Source organism: Trematomus bernacchii, unplaced genomic scaffold (assembly GCF_902827165.1).
Source record: "Trematomus bernacchii unplaced genomic scaffold, fTreBer1.1, whole genome shotgun sequence".
NCBI lineage: Eukaryota > Metazoa > Chordata > Actinopteri > Perciformes > Nototheniidae > Trematomus > Trematomus bernacchii.
The window spans coordinates 2,137,725-2,155,875 of record NW_022987573.1 but is presented as its reverse complement, the minus strand read 5'-3'; the positions used below and the strand labels follow the sequence as shown (position 1 = coordinate 2,155,875).

The 18,151-nt window shown below is 42.1% G+C and overlaps 1 protein-coding gene and 1 pseudogene across 2 annotated transcripts in view; one reads left to right on the top strand and one right to left on the bottom strand.

Annotated features, from left to right (window-relative positions):
- Positions 1-4,996: 4,996 nt before the first annotated feature.
- On the top strand, positions 4,997-8,223 carry LOC117479426 (annotated as a pseudogene).
- A 130-nt stretch (positions 8,224-8,353) lies between these two features.
- LOC117479403 (proline-rich transmembrane protein 3) overlaps positions 8,354-18,151 on the bottom strand; it is a 16,042-nt gene continuing 6,244 nt past the window's right edge. For both annotated transcript variants that reach the window (XM_034126354.1, XM_034126355.1), the window contains exons 2-4: positions 16,267-17,155; positions 15,891-16,169; positions 8,354-13,006 (exon numbers count right to left, since the gene is read on the bottom strand). In XM_034126354.1, the coding sequence (XP_033982245.1) occupies positions 10,971-13,006; positions 15,891-16,169; positions 16,267-17,080 (3,129 nt within the window). In that variant the 5' untranslated portion in view covers positions 17,081-17,155 and the 3' untranslated portion in view covers positions 8,354-10,970. The remainder of the gene's footprint in view (positions 13,007-15,890; positions 16,170-16,266; positions 17,156-18,151) is intronic.

The following is an 18,151-nucleotide window of genomic DNA, read 5'->3' as shown; positions in this document are numbered from 1 at the left end:
TTCATTTTGTTTTTGTCTTCTTCCGAGACGTTGAATAACTAAAAATGATCAATGATACGACAAATTATATTCTGATCTTGTTGTTTTTGTTTTGTTCATCGTGCTCCAACGGCTGCTGTTTGACTGATTGACATTTATTATAAATTGATTATGAAAATTGTGATTGTTACAGTTTTCTTCAGACAATTTTAGATTTTCTTTGTTAATATTTGAACATTTATGTGACCTGCATTGACAATACAACATGGTCCCTTATTTTCAAGTTGAACGCATGACAAGCAGCTATCTCCAGTTAATTTGATTTTAAGAGTAAGAATGAGGAATTGAAATGAAGTGATACACAGATTTACACATCTACAATGCTTTCCTTCATCACTTTGGTTTCTGGTACAACCATCTTAACGGCTGTTGAAAGTTTGTAGTTTGAGAGTGGGAAAAACCTACAGTTGTCAAACTACTAAAGTAATTTTCCAAAACAGTGCTGTAGGTGGTAGTAGTGCACATTTTATATGTAGAGAGCATCCTGACTGGCTACATCACGGCCTGGTACGGCAGCTGCACCGCCCTCAACCGTAAGACCCTACAGAGGGTGGTGAAAACTGCACAGCACATCACCAGGACGGAGCTGCCATCCATGGAGGACCTCTACTCCCAGCGGCTCAGGAAGAAAGCCCTCAGGATTATCAAAGACCCCAGCAACAAACTGTTCTGTCTGCTGCCGTCTGGCAGGCGGTACCGCAGCATCAGGACTAAAACCACGAGACTCAGGGACAGTTTCATCCCACAGGCCATAACACTGTTGAACACCTGAACTCTGTAAAGAACATGCATAACATTCATCTGTTTGCATCTCACAATTTATCTTCTTGCACTATTTCAATTTTATTTGTATTTACTTGCACATCTCAAAACATTTTCTAGCACTATTTTATTTCTATTCTGTTATTTCTTGCACTATTTGTATGGGTTTTATCTGTTTTAAGTCCCATATATTCATGTTGCATTGTTCAAGGAGCCTGGGACTTTTTCATTGCCATATATACAGCTACTTTGCACATGACAATAAAGCCTTGAATCTTGACATGTTTGGACAGGTGTTTACGGCCTTACCTAAACACTTCATCCCTGGCAAACAAGCAATGTCCACATCGAACCTTATAAAGTTAAACCACATTTTTTAACGCTTCGCTCTCCCCTTTTTTGTCACCAGCAGATCTCTGTATGAGAGAATTACTCTCTCTGATAGAAAGAACTGTAATGTTGGAGCAGATACCACATCTTTAAAAATATAGGACCGTGGCGGCTCCCCATGACATAAGTAAGTAAGTAAGTAAAATGTATTTATAAAGCTCTTTTCACAGACATATCATCATCATCATCAGCTTTATTTAAGAGACTCTAGGTCCATTTTTTTTTAAAGACATACAACACTCAAATATAAATTAAAAAAGGCAGTTATACCAATGTTTCCACAGAGGTGACTGAGACACGGATTTGAAAGCAGCATAATGACAGAGTTATGAGAAACATTCAATCGACAGATGAATTTGTACATTAGATTTCTCAAGAGAGCATGGAACGTGTTGACTCGTGCATTACAAAACATTTCACTTGCACTGCACCACCTTGGTTTTCTAAGCAGTATACGCAAACAATCACTATAAGCCCCCCCGGGCGAACTCCATTACCAACACCAAATGGCGCCGAAACTGCATTCCCCAATTTTATCCGCATGCTCTGGTTGGCATACCAATAAGCCAGGATCCTAATTATACTGTTGGGCACACCCCTTTGTCTAAAAACAGTTTTTGATGGTTAACTCGGTCAAACGCCTTAGAGGCATCAATAAAACCAATCAGAACAGTGAACTTCTATATGTTTCTACCATTTCCTTCAAAGCATAGATGCATAGCTCAGTACCATGCTTAGCCTTGAAGCCAAACTGGTTATCTGAGGTACATAAATAAGAACATAATCTATCTAACAAAATTATTTCCAGGACTTTGGATAACACACTGGCTAGAGCAATTGGTTTATAATTATCCAAGCTCCTTACCTTGCCCGCTTTGTCCTTAATGACAGGCACCAAAGAAACAGTCAACATGGAGTCCGGCAACATACCATGAGTCATTACAACCCACATCAACACACAAAGTTGCTACTTTGGGTAGACATCACTCAATAGGACATCAGTTCTCCCATAGTACAATAGCCTATCCTCATTTGTGAGCTTGGACCAATCCACTTTAGTGTTACAGGCATTTTTAACCTCCTGAGACATCTCAGGGAGACTATCACAATCTAGTGACATTACAAAAGGAATGTGATCAGACATGGATGCCTCATACACAATCTCAATTGATCTTAAAATGTCATGGGCATTAGCAGTGCTGATGCAATGGTTATATGGGTGTTGAGAGATGTATCCATAGATCTCTTCATTTTGCTCTCAAAGTGCACCAGATTGACTTAACTTCAATATTTAAAAGAAAATCTTCCCGGGGGAGCATGCCACCGGACCCCCCTATGTTAGGTCCACTCCCCACTTATAAAAATAGGACTTTACCCCTGCTTACACCTATATGCCGTGAGCTGATTATTGAGCCTTCAATGTGTATTTTGCCAAATATCAGCATTTTCTTTCTTTTCATTTTTTTGCACAGATTGCAAAGTGGCAAAGTATTATAACTTATTGTTCTAGCAAAGGGTTTGCACAATTGTATTATGTTTTTTTTTTTTTTTACCACACAGACTTATGGAGCATTGTTTTATTATCACTGTTCTAGCAAAGGAATGCTCACGTTCATATTGATGTATTTTAATAAATGTTAACTTGGCCCATTACGTGACTATTTGTGTTGGGGGGGGCCCGACTTTTTTTTTTTCTCCAAAGGGGGGGCCTGACAGAAAAGGTTTGAGAACCACTGGTTTAGAGAAATGTATCATGCACTTACACTGACTTTCCACTGAGTGGCAGTGTATGGGATGATGCAATAGGGTCCTATGTTGTGGCTGATGGTGCAACCATGCCATCAAAACCCATGCATATACAAGAAAACACCTTTTGAAAATCTGTCCACTGTAGTAGCCTCTATGATCCAATGATCCATAGTCACAAAGTGCTTGACAAAGCATTAAACATTATACGAATGAAGAAGTGATAAAAACACAATACATTAAAGCTGGGGTAGGTCATTTTGGAGAAACCAGCTCGAGTGCGCTAGAATTTGAAAATACACAGCCGGAAAAAATCTGCCACTTCCTTACAGAGACCCTCCTCACACGAACGTGCACATGACCAATGAGGGCACGAGATAAGTTTGTGCACAGATGGAAGGCTGACAGGCAGGTAGGCCATCCAGTTATTTTAGCCGGGCCGGCTAAAATGATTGGTCGTGCTTTTTACAGTACTACGGCTTCCACAGATGACATTTTTTAATGGATTTTTTGTCAAAGCACTTAAGATATTCATTGCTATCGGGATGTTAAGAGCATTCCATGGAATATAACAAAAAGTGTATCTCGAGCCGGTTTCTCAAACTTACCTACCCCACCTTTAATACCGGTGTGACCAGATCACGCAAACTGCTTGGGGCCTCACACTGCGGAAGGAGGTGGGTGTGATATATACGTCATATACATATTCCCAGGTGATTATTGCACAACTAACAATTATTTATTGTTGATACATTCTCAGCAGGGTGAGTACGCCTACACTCTTTTAAAATGGAAAACTCTGAAAAAGGGTTTTAAATATTTTAGTTTGAGTAATGATTATCAGCAATTATCAGTATTTTACCAGCAATGTCATTGTTGTTTGTAACTGGGTTCATTATATTATTCGATTAAAACGATAGAAACTTCACCAGCAATCTAGAGATTTATTTTACAGGAGTGAGGAAAAACAATTTAAATGGAAAAAAAAAATGTTGTAAGGAACAAATGCACATTTCTGCAGTCCATATTGTTGTTTTCAGTGGTATCTAACTTAGTACATTTACTCAATCGCTGTTCCTGTAAGTACTACGCTTTTGCTTTATTTGACTAATGTTAATTAAGCAACCCATTAATCAACTGAAATAAGCCACTTCTTTACTGAAAGTGAGGCTTACACGTTAATTCTTCGCTAACTGATATAATGTACATTATTGTATATTTTTTCATTCTGCATAATGAACGCTTCTGCCTTTTGTAATTAAGTACATTTTGATGCTAAGACTGTTCTACTTTTACCATAGTAACATTTTCAATTTCTCACTTTTACTTTTCACAGTATAATTACACTAATTTCACTTAATTAGAATATCTTCTTTTACCACTGCATTTCTTTCTGCTTACAATTAAATAAAATAGCCTGAAACAAACTTTATTCTTCAATTCCTTTATGTCACTTTAAAGGTGGGGTAGGTACGTTTGAAAACTGGCTCGAGATACACTTTTTGTTATATTCCATGGAATGCTCTTAACATCCCGATAGCAATGAATATCTTAAGTGCTTTGACAAAAATCCATAAAAAAATGTAATCTGTGGAAGCCGTAGTACTGTAAAAAGCACGACCAATCATTTTAGCCGGCCCGGCTAAAATAACTGGATGGCCTACCTGCCTGTCAGCCTTCCATCTGTGCACAAACTTATCTCGTGCCCTCATTGGTCATGTGCGCGTTCGTGTGTGTTGGAGGAGGGGCTCTATAAGGAAGTGGCAGATTTTCTCCGGTTGTGTATTTTCAAATTCTAGCGATATCGAGCCGGTTTCTCAAACTTACCTACCCTACCTTTAAGTTGTAACCGTTTTAGTCTTACATCTTATGAATATGTTTTATATGTGCATTGTTTGTTTAATGTAAAGGAGAATGTATATTACTTATCTTATGATAAATGCTAAATGGCATTGCACTGGCTGCTCATTGTTATTGGAAATACTAGTTCCAATTTGATACTTTATTATCTAGACTGGATGTAAGTGTTTCAGTATGTGTATCAATCCTGAAAGCACGGATGCTATTCAAAAGGTCATACTGGCTTTTTCAAATCAAAATAAATTATTCTCAGATGGATCGGCCAACACTGTTTGACTTCCACGGAGTCTCCATGATCAAACAATTCACTGACAGCTGGGAGGAGGTACAGAACTTCAAAGCGAGACCAGATGATATTGTTATAGTTAGTTTAGTTATCCTAAATCAGGTTGGTTTCTATCAAAGCTATACTATGAATACATTTTATGTTGATGAATTCTCTGGATTGATAGGTTTTCTATGTTTAGGCCGCTGAACAGATGTGTTGTCGATGTGTTTTAATCTCAGGAACAACATGGGTCTGTTACCTCGTGGATCTACTGTTTTTTGGGAAGACATGTCCAGAGCGCCTCGCGTCAATCCCTCTTCATGAGAGAGTGCCGTTTCTGGAGATCAGCAGAACTTCCCCTACACCAGGTTGAATTGATTTATTTTGCACATTTTATCACAGGTGAAATTTTTTGTTTAACACAGTATACTGTACAAAGTCCTATAATAGCTCTATAGTTACAACTATATCACCTCAGATCAGTTTTGTTTGCATACATGCTGAGGAGGTGATGAAAGTGTCAATGTTTCCCAGATGTTTGCCAACTTTCTGTGTCTGCTTTTGGCCCTGAGCAGAATATGTACAGAAAGGTACAGACTTGTTAGACCAGCTCACAACTACTCCTCGTCTGATTAAAACTCACCTGCCAGTCCAGTTTCTACCCAAGTCCTTCTGGGAGCAGAACAGCACGGTAAGAGCTTTACACAAACAGTATGTAGCCTGCAGAACATATGAGTTACCCAACCACATTTAAATATGAACATGATAGATTATAATTTACAATTTTCTCTTTCTGTAGATAGTCTATGTGGCTCGCAATGCAAAGGACACTGCTGTGTCGTATTACCATTTTTGCCGCATGAATTATTGCATGCCAGAACCAGCTGATTGGAGCACATTTTTACAGAATTACAAGGAGGGAAAGGGTGAGTTTAAACTAGCTTGAGTGTTTAGGAGGCTTAATATCATGTCATTTCTAATGCAGCATAGTAGGTAGAGTGGCCGTCTACCAATCCATCAATGTTTATCAATCTTAATGAGCAAGTGGTACCTTGTAGGATAGCCTCTGCCACCAGTGTATGTGTGACAGCAAAGTTGTGTGAAAAATTGTGGTCACTAAGACTAGAAAAGCGCTATTTAAACGCAGACCATTTCCCATTTATTATTATGTGGCACTAGTGTCGTACGGTTCCTGGTATGACCATGTGAGCGGCTGGTGGGAGAAGAAACAGAGTTATTCGAAACTTCACTACATGTTCTACGAAGATCTGTCTGAGGTGAGCTGCAGTGGGTGGGTTGTATTTGGGACATTTTCAAGAGAGCTGTTAATCTTAAAAATGACCAAGTAAGATACTGTATTAATCAATCTTGCCTCAAACTTAAGATCAATCTTAAAGTATTTGATATCATGTGTTTTATTCTATGTAAACGAGAGGATAGACGGTTTGCCAATGACTCCCAATACAACATATATGATCATAGTGGCGACAGGTACATGTTGTGAAAATAGTTTTAAACACGTAACGTGAATTTAAACCAAACTGCTTGGTTGGTTTTAGGAAAAGATCATGGTGTGGGTTAAAATAAGTATTTCTTACATACGTGTGGTTACGTTAAGGTTTTTAAGGTACCTTTACATAAGGTAACACAAAAAAAAGGTCAACACTTTTGAAGTAACACAGGACATAAACACTGGTCTCTTGGGTAAAAGTCCTACAGTGTTTTTGATAAATCCATACAGTGGAAGTTTGCTCTTTATACTATACTGATTGACTTCCTCCTTTGCTCTTCTACTACAACTATGGCCAATAGAGGTTTAATATGTGCAGTGATAATCTTCTTGCACAGTAATTATGGATGAACCCTAACCCTAACCCTAACCCTAACCCTAACCCTAACCCTGCAGATAAAACTGGTGGAAAGGTATTTATACTAATCTCCTGGCGTCAGTTTCATTATTATCAAACAGGAAGGAGAGGGGTATGACATTTTAAATCTCATTCTCTGCAAGAGTGGAAACACACATTTCTGACTATTATTTTCTGTTTTCTGTTATGCAATATGCATAGAGATGTTTTGGAAAATGATAGCATTTTTTTGTTGGTCAAAAAGATTATTACAATGTATATTTAATGTGTCAAGGCTGATATTCTTTCATTTTCTGCAGGACACGGGTCGAGAGATGAACCAACTCTGTTCCTTCCTTGGGTTATCTCTTTCAGCAGAGGAGAAGGAAAATGTCCTAACCAGAGTGAAGTTTGACAATATGAAAACGAACAAGATGACCAACTTTTCCACAATCCACCATATGGATCAAACCGTGTCTCCATTCATGAGAAAAGGTACAGTGGGAAAAGGTTTTTGGGAAAGAAGTTCGTTTGCCACAAAATCTGCTCATTTAACACCAATTTTATTTATCAAGGACATGAACGATTCTCTCTGTTTCTATAGGGAAAGTTGGTGACTGGAAGAACCTCTTCACTGTGTCCCAGAATGAAAAGTTTGATGAGGACTACAAGCAGAAACGGAATAATCCTACACTGCAGTTTCGTTTCGTGGGCGGCTGTGGCTCAGTGGCTAGAGTGCTGGACTTCGAATCAGGGGGTAGCAAGTTCGAGTCCCACTGCAGTCAGCGTGTCGTTGTGTCCCTGGGCAAGACACTTCACCCAAATTGCTCCTGTGGGGATTGTCCACAGTACTGAATGTATGTAAGTCGCTTTGGATAAAAGCGTCTAACAAATGACATGTAATAATGTGCAGAGGCGGCACGTGTGGCTCGGGATATGGAAGGCTAACATTTGATCAATTGTTCTGCTTGTTTTAAGCACCACAGAAGACGTTTTTATTTAACAACAGCAGTTATATGCACCTATTTGCTGAACATATAATATTGTAGAATTGGCCTGTTTATAAGGCTACTTTTAGGGGGAATTGGTGTGCAATGGATAAGGGACCAAACATGTAGAGACGGCTAAGCCTTCATACCCACCTCCCGTGTTTAGAGACAGGCCTGGCTGTTTAAAAGGTCCTGAACTGTGATTATTTTTCCATTTTACTGCATTTGATAAACAAGTGTATTGTTGAATATGTTGTGTGAGAAAAGTTTTCTTTTAATGATTGTTACTGATTACAGCAAAAAGAGGAAAAAGCCTGATTAATGGGGCCAATGGGGACATTAACATTTGCAGTATGTATTTGATCCATTTAGAACGTTTGTGAATCCTCCCAATTCCTCTCATTGTTACCATTATGCGATATCTGAAGTACATAAAAAATAAACAGCAATAATAACATGTTTACTCGTTTTTATTTGAATGCAGACATGAAATACAAGAACAAGAGTTCAATGAGCAAAGTAAACATTTGAATCTAACACTTTACTTCTGCACTGTGACCACAGACTGGGGGGGGGGCACATTGAATGTATTTTCTATGGCACGTACTGCTTTGGTGAGGAAACAACACTGCTGGAGGTACCGCCCTGTTCATAGAGTAAAAGCGGTAACAGCGAGTACTGATACTATTAAATCTTAGGGGTTCATTGGAATGTAGACAAAAAACACAAGGCCATTGTAATGTAAATACTAAACAAGTCAAGTATCACTGGGAGGTACTGGAAGTCACCCTGAGGTAACCGGAAAAACAAGTTATGGAATAGGACTCATCAGAAACAGAGGCATGATTTAAGTTTTATTCCAAAATGACACTTATCCACTTTGGAAAAATGTCACTTCTTGAAATGTTTCAATATTCACGACAGTAACCCAAGAAAACATTCACATAATGATTTTGTGAGGCTCATTTTTAAAACAAAATACGTCATATCTCATGTTGGAACAAAACTTTTCAAATACAAGACTGAGGATGAAACCACGGGGCTATATTGAAGATCACCAAACAGGATTGAGGTAAATCATTGACTAAATATGGTTCCATTTGAAGTGCTCTCTGTTTTTCCTTTTTTCTGTAACGTTGTCGTCATTCAACAGAAATAGAAGAATTAAAAATCCTGCAGATCTCGGCCATCCGTTATTCATTTAGCAAGACCAGCGTCAATATAATCTGAGCAAAACTCAGAAAGTCATGAACACGACCTCTGAAGGTAAGTATTAACTGAACAGGTCGAAATCTGATGTTGAAATAGCAATAGCATAACTGTCTGCACAGCTTGGACACATAAGCAATACCACTTTAGATTGTCTTTCACAGTAGCAACTACAACTATGTTTCAAATACACCTTTATTCATGACATCAAAAATAACAATATTTACATTGTTGCTTATACATGATATATTTGAAAGATATCTTTTCTCTTGAGTAGTAAAATACTTTAGTCTAGTGCTCAGGCTTACAGTTAAGTGCTCTGTTATTGAGTCAGGTCTATTATACGAGATCTGAGATTCATGCCAAGCCAGACTCATGTGGTGCAGCTCTGCAAAGCTGTGTGGCGTTTAGGAGCAGTGTGTAGGGTGCCGTGGCATATAGCAAACCAAAGGAATACCCCTCTGCTCACTGTTACTTTTCAAGCGTGTATAAGCACCTATAATGGTCTTTGGGTAACATAGAAAAGCTAAATCCTTCTCTATAGCCTGTGTTTGTTTGTTTTTGGCAGAAACATAGCTCTGCAACATGGCGGACTCCACGGAAGAGGATCCACTCCCTTTGTAGGTATGAAGGGCTCATTATATGTTTGCCAATAGATCCCCCATAACTCCTACACACTGCTTCTTTAACTAACATATCAAACAGTCTGAATAATTACATTCAACTGGTAGGATTGTGATTATGTTTAATATTTTTCTTCAAATCCCGTAATATTTTTTTTCAAATCCCGTAAAAATGCAGTCAGAGGCTTTAATTGTAAATAACTACTGTTGGAAAAAGCTTGGTCCTACAGCAAAATGACAAGATTAAATGCATTAACCTCACAGGTGAATGCTTGATGTTCATTGTGCAGTTCAGCTACAGCTAAAAGCCTCAGCAACAGTTTCACAAACAAGCATACATCTGCATGTTTGTTGCCATGTTTACCTCTTAATGTAACCAGCTTAACAGCATTGAAGGAAGACTGGATGAACACAGCAGCACATTAGGAGCTTAGTGATCTGTTGCTGAGTCACTATGATACTGGCAAGACGCTCGTGAGGGTTAACCCAAATAATGGGTTTATAGATCAATAAAAATAACACAGAACCATCCAAGGTTATGTATGGCACATCTTTACATTACAAAGCAACTTCAAATAAGGGAGACCGCAAATAAACTATGAGAGCAATGAAATCCACAATTGTTGATATGCAGACATTTTTTCACCAAAACAATAGGAATGGGACTTGGAGCCTTTGTTTCCTACCCTTGAAATGTATTGAACCTCTCAGTGCTGTTCCCGGACATGGGAAGAATACATTTATTACGCATTTCACATGCATTACATGTAGGGATCTGCAAAAATCCTATCCAGGAATTGTTGTAATGCGCGTCTGTTCTCGGTTTACTGGAGACGACACCAGTGCTTTGCAGGCGTGTCCGAGAGAATAACATAAAAACAAAGGAGATATGTTTGTGTGTGTGTGCGTGTGCGTGTGTGTGAGAGAGAAAGAAAGATGAGTGTGCCGTGATGTTTATCTGTGCTATATTTCCAATTTTACTCCCAGAGTAAAGGTATAACATATATTTTTTCCCAAACACAGATGTTAAATCCTTTGACAAGATAAAAGGCAACTAGATGATATCCTTTAAGGTCATCACCAAGAGACACTTTTGAATAGTTTCCCTTTTCTAAAAATGATTCATTCTTAGGCAATGATCAAATGTTCCCAATTTGTATGAAGTCTTGATCAGGAAAAGTCTTTGTTAAATGGGTGTTTAATGTGTGGTAATTGGTCCTCATGTCCAAAGTTTGGTTCATAGATCAATGATTTCACTGCTGACACTGGCAGAGTCGTCATGTCGGCTGACCTCCAGGTAACTCCGCGACCCCGCTGGCCTCCCAGCCCTCCCCCGCACCCTCTCTGAGTCTGGGGTGATGAACGGCCGCGTGTCGTCCACTCCGTCCTCCCCCAGATTCCCTGTTGACGTTCTGGAGGGACGAAGTGACACAGGGCAGGACACTGATGAGGGGACGCTTCCCATCGCGTTCCCAGGCCACCTGTTACCCTGGTGGGAGGGCGTGGGGGGAGCAGTCACCTGCCTGCTGGGGACACTGCTGAGCACGCTGCCCCCTAGTGGCATCGAAGACTCTGTCGCCTCGCTGCTATCAGAAAGCATCTGAGGATCACTGTTCCTGCGGAGCCAGGGACCCTGACTGACCCCTGACCCCGGGGAGGGGCACTGTGAGGCTTGGGCAAAAGGTTGAAACAAGCTTCCTCCTCCGAGCAGGTACTCCCTGTTCAGCGCCTCGTCAATGCTGCGGGTTAGGTCAATAGGTGATGGGGGCCGCAGGTCGAACTCGTAAAGAGACAGTGTAGTGTCCCCCTCCAGATCCAGACTGCCGCTCACAGAGCGCTGAGGGGGCCGGCCCAGCGCCTGCAGTCTGAGCAGGGAACCTGTGGAGCCGTCAGAGAGGCCCCGCTCAGCAGAATGGCCCCGCTCCGCAGAGTGGCCCCTATGGTTGCGTCCCCTGTTGCTGTCTTTGACGCAGCGTGGCTGGGCCGTGGCCTGCTCGTGGTTCTGGTTCCTGATCAGACTCTTGCTGATGTCAGCTCCAGGACGCTCCTGACCAGCCCAGTTGTTAGGCACCTCCCCTGGTCCCCCTCCTCCTCCTCCACCTCCTCCACCTCCACTTCCTCCTCCTCCCACCCCATTACTGTCAGACTTTTTACAGGGCTTCCCCCTCAGGCTCTGGACTATCTTGGACCAGCAGGTGTGTCTTTGAGAGGAGCCTGTAGATTGGCCAGGGGATGGCAAGTCTCCTGCTGCTCTGCCATCCGGTCCCCCCTCCTCTCTTCCATGGCAACCTTGTGGCCTCCAGAACACCCAGGAGCCCAGGAGGAGGAGGGAGAATCCCCAGGCCAGCTCAAGGAGCCGGGCCCAGAAGTGCACCAGCCACCAACCCCAGTTGAAGCGCGTCCAGTCCCCTAGCAGTCCATAGAGCCATAAGGTGGCATGGACATGCAGCCCACAGCACAGGGCCCCCAGGACTGCACACACTGCCAGCACTCTCCCCAGGATCACCCCTGTCCTCCTGCTTCCTGTCCAAGCCTTCCTCCTGGCCTCTTCAGGAACTCCATGGTGGGGTATGGTAGGGCAGCGTACACGGGGAAACACATAGCATAGGAAGCCCAGACAGAGAGCCAGGCCCCAGCACAGGGCCAGGACCTGCAGGGTGACGGGCACCACAGGGGACAGGGCTGGGGACAGCAGATCAGCGGCCAGCAGCAGGGTGCACTGCAACACAGCCAGCACCGCCACCAGAGGGGGACGCTCCAAAGAGGAAGGTAACACGCTCACTCCTGCCACCCTCAAAGCCAGCAGTGCCAAGGCAGCCTGTGCCCACACCAGCAGGTGGAGAGGCAGGTTGTAGAGGGCAGTAACCGCGGGGCGCGGCAGGAACTTCCTGGTGCCATAGGGGTCCATCAGAAAGAGAGCCGCCCTGAGGCCTCCAGCGAGAAACAAAAGTGCATTGGCCAGTGCAAGAGCCCCCCGATGAGGACAGTTTGCGCCGGGGGACAGGGTGAGGCCGAGAGCCGCTCCAGCGAACAGGAGGAGGAAGAGGCTCACGGAGCCGTAGACATGCAGCTCCCAGGCGAATGCCAGCGTCCGGCTCAGATCACCCCAGTAGAGAAGTGTGCCGTTAGAGGAGGGGCTGTGGCTGGGGGACGGGGCTGGGTTAGAGGTAGTGTGTGGAGCTGGATGTCCAAGGAGAACGGAGCGGTTCCTCTTAACAATATCAGCCTGAAATGTGGGGCTTAGTCTTGTTCGCATGACACCAGTGGAGCTCCCTACAAAAAGAGAAAGAGAGATTGGATTTTCAAGAAAACCTTTTAAAATGCCATCTATCTGAAAAGCAGAGCAATAGTATAACAGTACATCAAATACTATTCAGAACCACTAGAGGGGTGTAGCTCACCATCACAAGTCATGTGCTAGGACCATCTTGCAGTTCTCAATGTAACTTAATGGGTTTGCACAGACACATTGTCCCAGATCTATTTATAAGTATGAAGACACAGTCTAATAAAATAAGATTTAAGAAATCTTTTAAAATTTAAATTTCTTCCTTTTCTTTTTGTTTTAGGTATCATATCTTTGTAAAGTTACTCATCAGCTGTATCATTGTATCCAAAAACATGGCTTTGAAATAGCAGAGCTAAACCAAAAACAGTGCCTCTTTGTGTGAGCAGAATTGATGGAGAATGATTAAATGATAGATAAATAAGTCACATAAAACTTCACAGGTAATAAAAACAATTAAGGACTAACATCAAATATTAGTAGCATGAAATATAAGAACAATGTTAACACATACAGTCTTATGTCATTTACATTAGGGTATTGAAAAAAATAAAATTAGGTGGGGAAGATCCTGTAGAAGCTGTCTTAAATCTCAGTATGATTTGTACACTATGCCACCACATTGAATTCATAATACATTATGTTGAGCTGAACTCCTCAGGATTACTGAAAAGTAATTGTGTGGTTAAATTGGATGAGATTATATAATTAACAGGCGGATCTACATTACGTAACAACAAAAGATACAACAGTGCCACAAAGCAGTCACGGAAACTCTCTCCTAAAAAAGTCTTACACAATGCATGACTACCTCAAGGAACAACACCTTGACAATTTGACGCCTGATTATGTCTTCATGTCTCTCTTTCATACTTCTGTTTGTTCAAGGCACTCCACCTAATCCTCCTGTAAAACTCTGGAAACACCCACATCATTATAATCATAGGGCCATTAATCACTGAGCCCTTTGTGAAATACTCATATGTAAAAACATATTGAGCGACACAAACTCATGTGGATAATAACAGTGCAATATTGTATACTGCAATACTTTTATTTATATTAATTTAACATATTTGTACTTTGTGCCTCCACTGTGACATGTTTCGTGCTTTTAATGTTTAAAAAGGTCTTTATTTTTCTCATACTGCCTGTGCTGCAGCACCTCTTTTCACCCTCTGTCTGAAACCAGAGCCCAGTCTGCTCTAATGGTTAGCTGGACGGCTCTGTTGTGATTGGTCAATGGCTTAGAGATGCCCCGCCCCTTTGCCTATCACATCCAATGTTTTTGGAGCACTATTTAATATAAGGGTGGTGTTACATTGTGATGTCACCATGTTATAGAAGTAAACAAAGGAGTCCAATGGATGTGTTTCAGGCAGGGAGTGTGTGGGAGAGAAACTCCCTCTGCAGGGAACTTTGGGATTGTAGCCTTTGCAGACCATTTACATGCACAAAAACCTATATAACAAACTCAATGGAAAGGGAAACCCACAGAAATTATAATAGGGCCCCTTTAAGTTCAAGGCAGACATCTCCCCGACCTTATTGGAAGCCAGATAAATGTTTTCCAACTGTCACTTCAGTATATAGACCACTAAATTAATATAATGGAAATAAAACAACTACTACATTACAGGAAGACAGCAAGGACATAAAAGATAATGACTATAACGTTAATGATGCAGACCTAAGAAACAGTCGTAGCTAAAGGGTATCTATCGGGAATTATGTCTAAAGTAACATTTAACCTTAAAACTTGATGGATGGTGGAACAGGATGATGAGTGGTAAAGCAGTCAGCCGCTTGGAGGACGTTAAGCACGTCCTCTCCGTGTAGAAGACACCCATAAAGCTGACACACTGACTAATGACTCACTCCAACATGTGTTTCACTTCCTGGCTCTCTCCCTAGCTCCATCCCTCCAATCACACACACACACACACACACACACACACACACACATTTCACATAGGCGAGCACTGCATACAGATCACAGACACACTTCTTTATTTATATAAAAGGTATGTTTTACTTCCTTCCCTCAAACCCCGTTTTGTTTTTCCTCTTACAGGAGCAAGATCCAGACACATTCCAGATGTGCTGATCACATTTCACAGCTGGATACACTTACTGCTACCCTTGAGTTTTTCTTTTCTTCAACACATTGCTTACACTGCTTTAAATGTCCACATGTTGAAATAAAAAAATATTATTCTCCATAGACACCCATATTATTCTCCATAGACACCCAGTTATATGTTTATGACCCTGATGTGGACAGATATGTGCATTCAATACAAACTGGTATTGCCATGGATGCAGGATATTCATCATTTAAATGATCTATGTGAAGACTTGTTTAAAAGTCATTATTACGCTGTTTTTATGGTATCTAAGAGACTGGCTTATGCCCTCCGTGTGTCATACTTTTTTTATTTTCCATCTCTGTTTTAAACCCCACTCACTTCATGCCTTTCTCTGTGCATCTGGTTTTCATTTCCATCCCCACTCCCTGAATTGCTATGCCTTTCTTCCATCACACTTTCACCCACCCCATCTACTTTCTCATCTGTATTCCCAACTGCCTCTTTCTCAGATCCTTACTTTCCCCCTGTCTATCTCTTTGCATGACTGCCCCCCTCCTCCACCCTCCCTCTCACCTCCTGCTCATACTTTCTTCCCTCGCTGTGTCTATCCCACACAACTACCACCCCACTTTCCATGGAAAAGTGCCTCTGAATGTTCCCTCCTTTGAAGCCTTTTCCAGGGTCTTCCAGTAAAAAGGTTCCAGCTGCATAAATAGTTCAATTTTAAATCATCAAGGATAAAGGAGGCAAGTATAGTTAGTAAAATATATAAATATCTTACCTGTACTTGAAGACTGTATAGTTGGGCTAGATGCATTTCTTCCCAGACGTTCCATTTTGTTGGGTTGAGGTGTTGTTTTGGTGAGTTTTCTCATCGCCTCCTGTGTTGTAGTAAGCACACTTTTTGTAGATGTGGTTGTTACTTGCTGTGTTGTGGTTTGTTGTTCTTCAGTCCGTGACTGTTTAGAGCCAGTGGTGGTAGTTGTGGGTTGTGGTAGTGTCACAGCAGCCTGCTTCGGAGTAGCTCTCACGGTGGAAGGAGTGTTCTCTGTCAGTTTACCTACAAAAGGGTGGATAAGACACAATTGTGGTAAGGTGTAAAAAATTGTAACTCAACAGCACTTAGAATCATCAAATATATATATTTGATATCTCACCTGTTAATACTACAGTTGCCTGGGTAACCACAGGGGAGGGGGTGGCTCTTGTCTCAGTCTGTGGCGTTGTAGAGATTTTACCGGCTGTTGTAAGCACAGGCAGGTAAGGGTTCATAGCCTGACTTCCCTCTGGTGGTGTTTCTACATCAAAAGCGTTTGCCGTCTGTGCCTGTGGCTGATACTGCGCCATTTCATCCTCAACCGTTGCCTGAGGAACAGATGATTCCTCCTTCACAGGCATTACCGTTGGAATATGACCTGATCCCAGCCCGTGTAAATCCTCATCCTCCGTCTCTTTGGGTGACCCCTCTTCTGAATTTCCTGCTGTCACTGGCTTATCACCTGCAGACTCAGTGAAAGCAGCAGAGGGGAGAGTTGGCAAAGGTGGAATTGAGCCTTTTGTAGTAGCATCTTCCTTTGCAAAAGCCCCGTTCAATGCTAAACCAGCTGTATCAGTTCTGGGCCTGGAGGCAGTGGGTTGAGTTAAAATTAGCCCACTGCTGAGGTTCTGCGTGGATAAAGCAGATACTAATGGAGGAGTGAACTGTGGGGTAGGACGGCTTGTTCGCCCCTGTTGCACTGCATTAGTATTTTTCTGTCTCTCCTGGACTGTAGCTCTGATAGGCACATCAGTGCGCCCTCTGGGAGGCAAAGAAGGCCAGAGTCCAGCAGTCTGCTTTGTAGGGTGAGGTGAGGAATTATTAGGCAGGTCCGGAGCAGAGAATGAAGAAGAGGAGCCAATGATGGTCTGGGCATCTGAAGGATGGAGGGAGGAGAGGAGGAAGCCCAGGAAAAGGAGACACTTGGGAGCCATGGTCTGCCTGTGAGTGGAGAGCGGTGACTGTTCCCTCTGTCTGTCTGAGTGTCACACCATCCTTACACTGGGATGCTGTAGACAGAGGAAACACATTCAATAAAACAAACTGCACAAACACACATTGTTGGTATCTTAACTTGTGTAATCTGAGGAGTGCTTGTTGTAAAGGGCAGGTCAGTAAAACTCCCACAAGGTTTTAGCTTCATGACGCCGGCGGACGTATAGTGCGTGGTAAGGTGTATGGTTTCATGGCCCAGATGCAGACGGTCACACACAAACACAGGCAAGAGTCACCTTGTAACTTATATAACACAGTGCACCATCAGAATGAACAAGCCAAGAAAAAGAAGAAACTAAAAGGAGTCACAGATGGTTTCGTTCAGGCGCAGATGGACACATTCACTTTTTTCCGCACTATCTCCGCCATGAAATGTTCTTTGGATGATTATCAGTTTCCTTCTCCTCCCAAGTCTTCAGTATTGGAGTTTTTTTTCAGTTCTGTTTGAGTCATAGATGCCAGGAGTTGACAGCTGTAGCAGCGACTGTGGTGAAGCTCCGAGGACCCAGTGACACGGAGAGACCCCAGAGGCCCTTGAGGATTACACAATCCAACGAGTCATCTAGATAAACAGCTGCCAGGCGCATACCCTCAACATGCACCTCTTATCAAAAAAACTCCCCTTTTCTTTTACTATTTGGGCCTCTGTCTTACATAACCCTCCCTTGTTCACACCAGTATCTGTCTATGACTCACATTGGGAGATTACCATGGAAGCAGTAAGGAAACTACTGAAACTCCATCTGAAACATTAGTAGGAAAGGTACAGAAGATAGAAATCAGTGCCTATGGAAGAATTTATTCTGCTGCTGCGTATGACTCACCTAGGGTCTATTCACAGCTGCAGTGTGTAGTGGGAAATGACTGCAGCTGCGCACACGGTGGGCATGTGCATTTCATACTCTTGTAAGATGTGAGTAATATGTGTGAGTGTATGGAAAAAAAACGTGTTTAAGTAGGTGTTTGTGTACCAAGCAGGAAGTCACAGAGCATATTGTAGGTATGTGAGA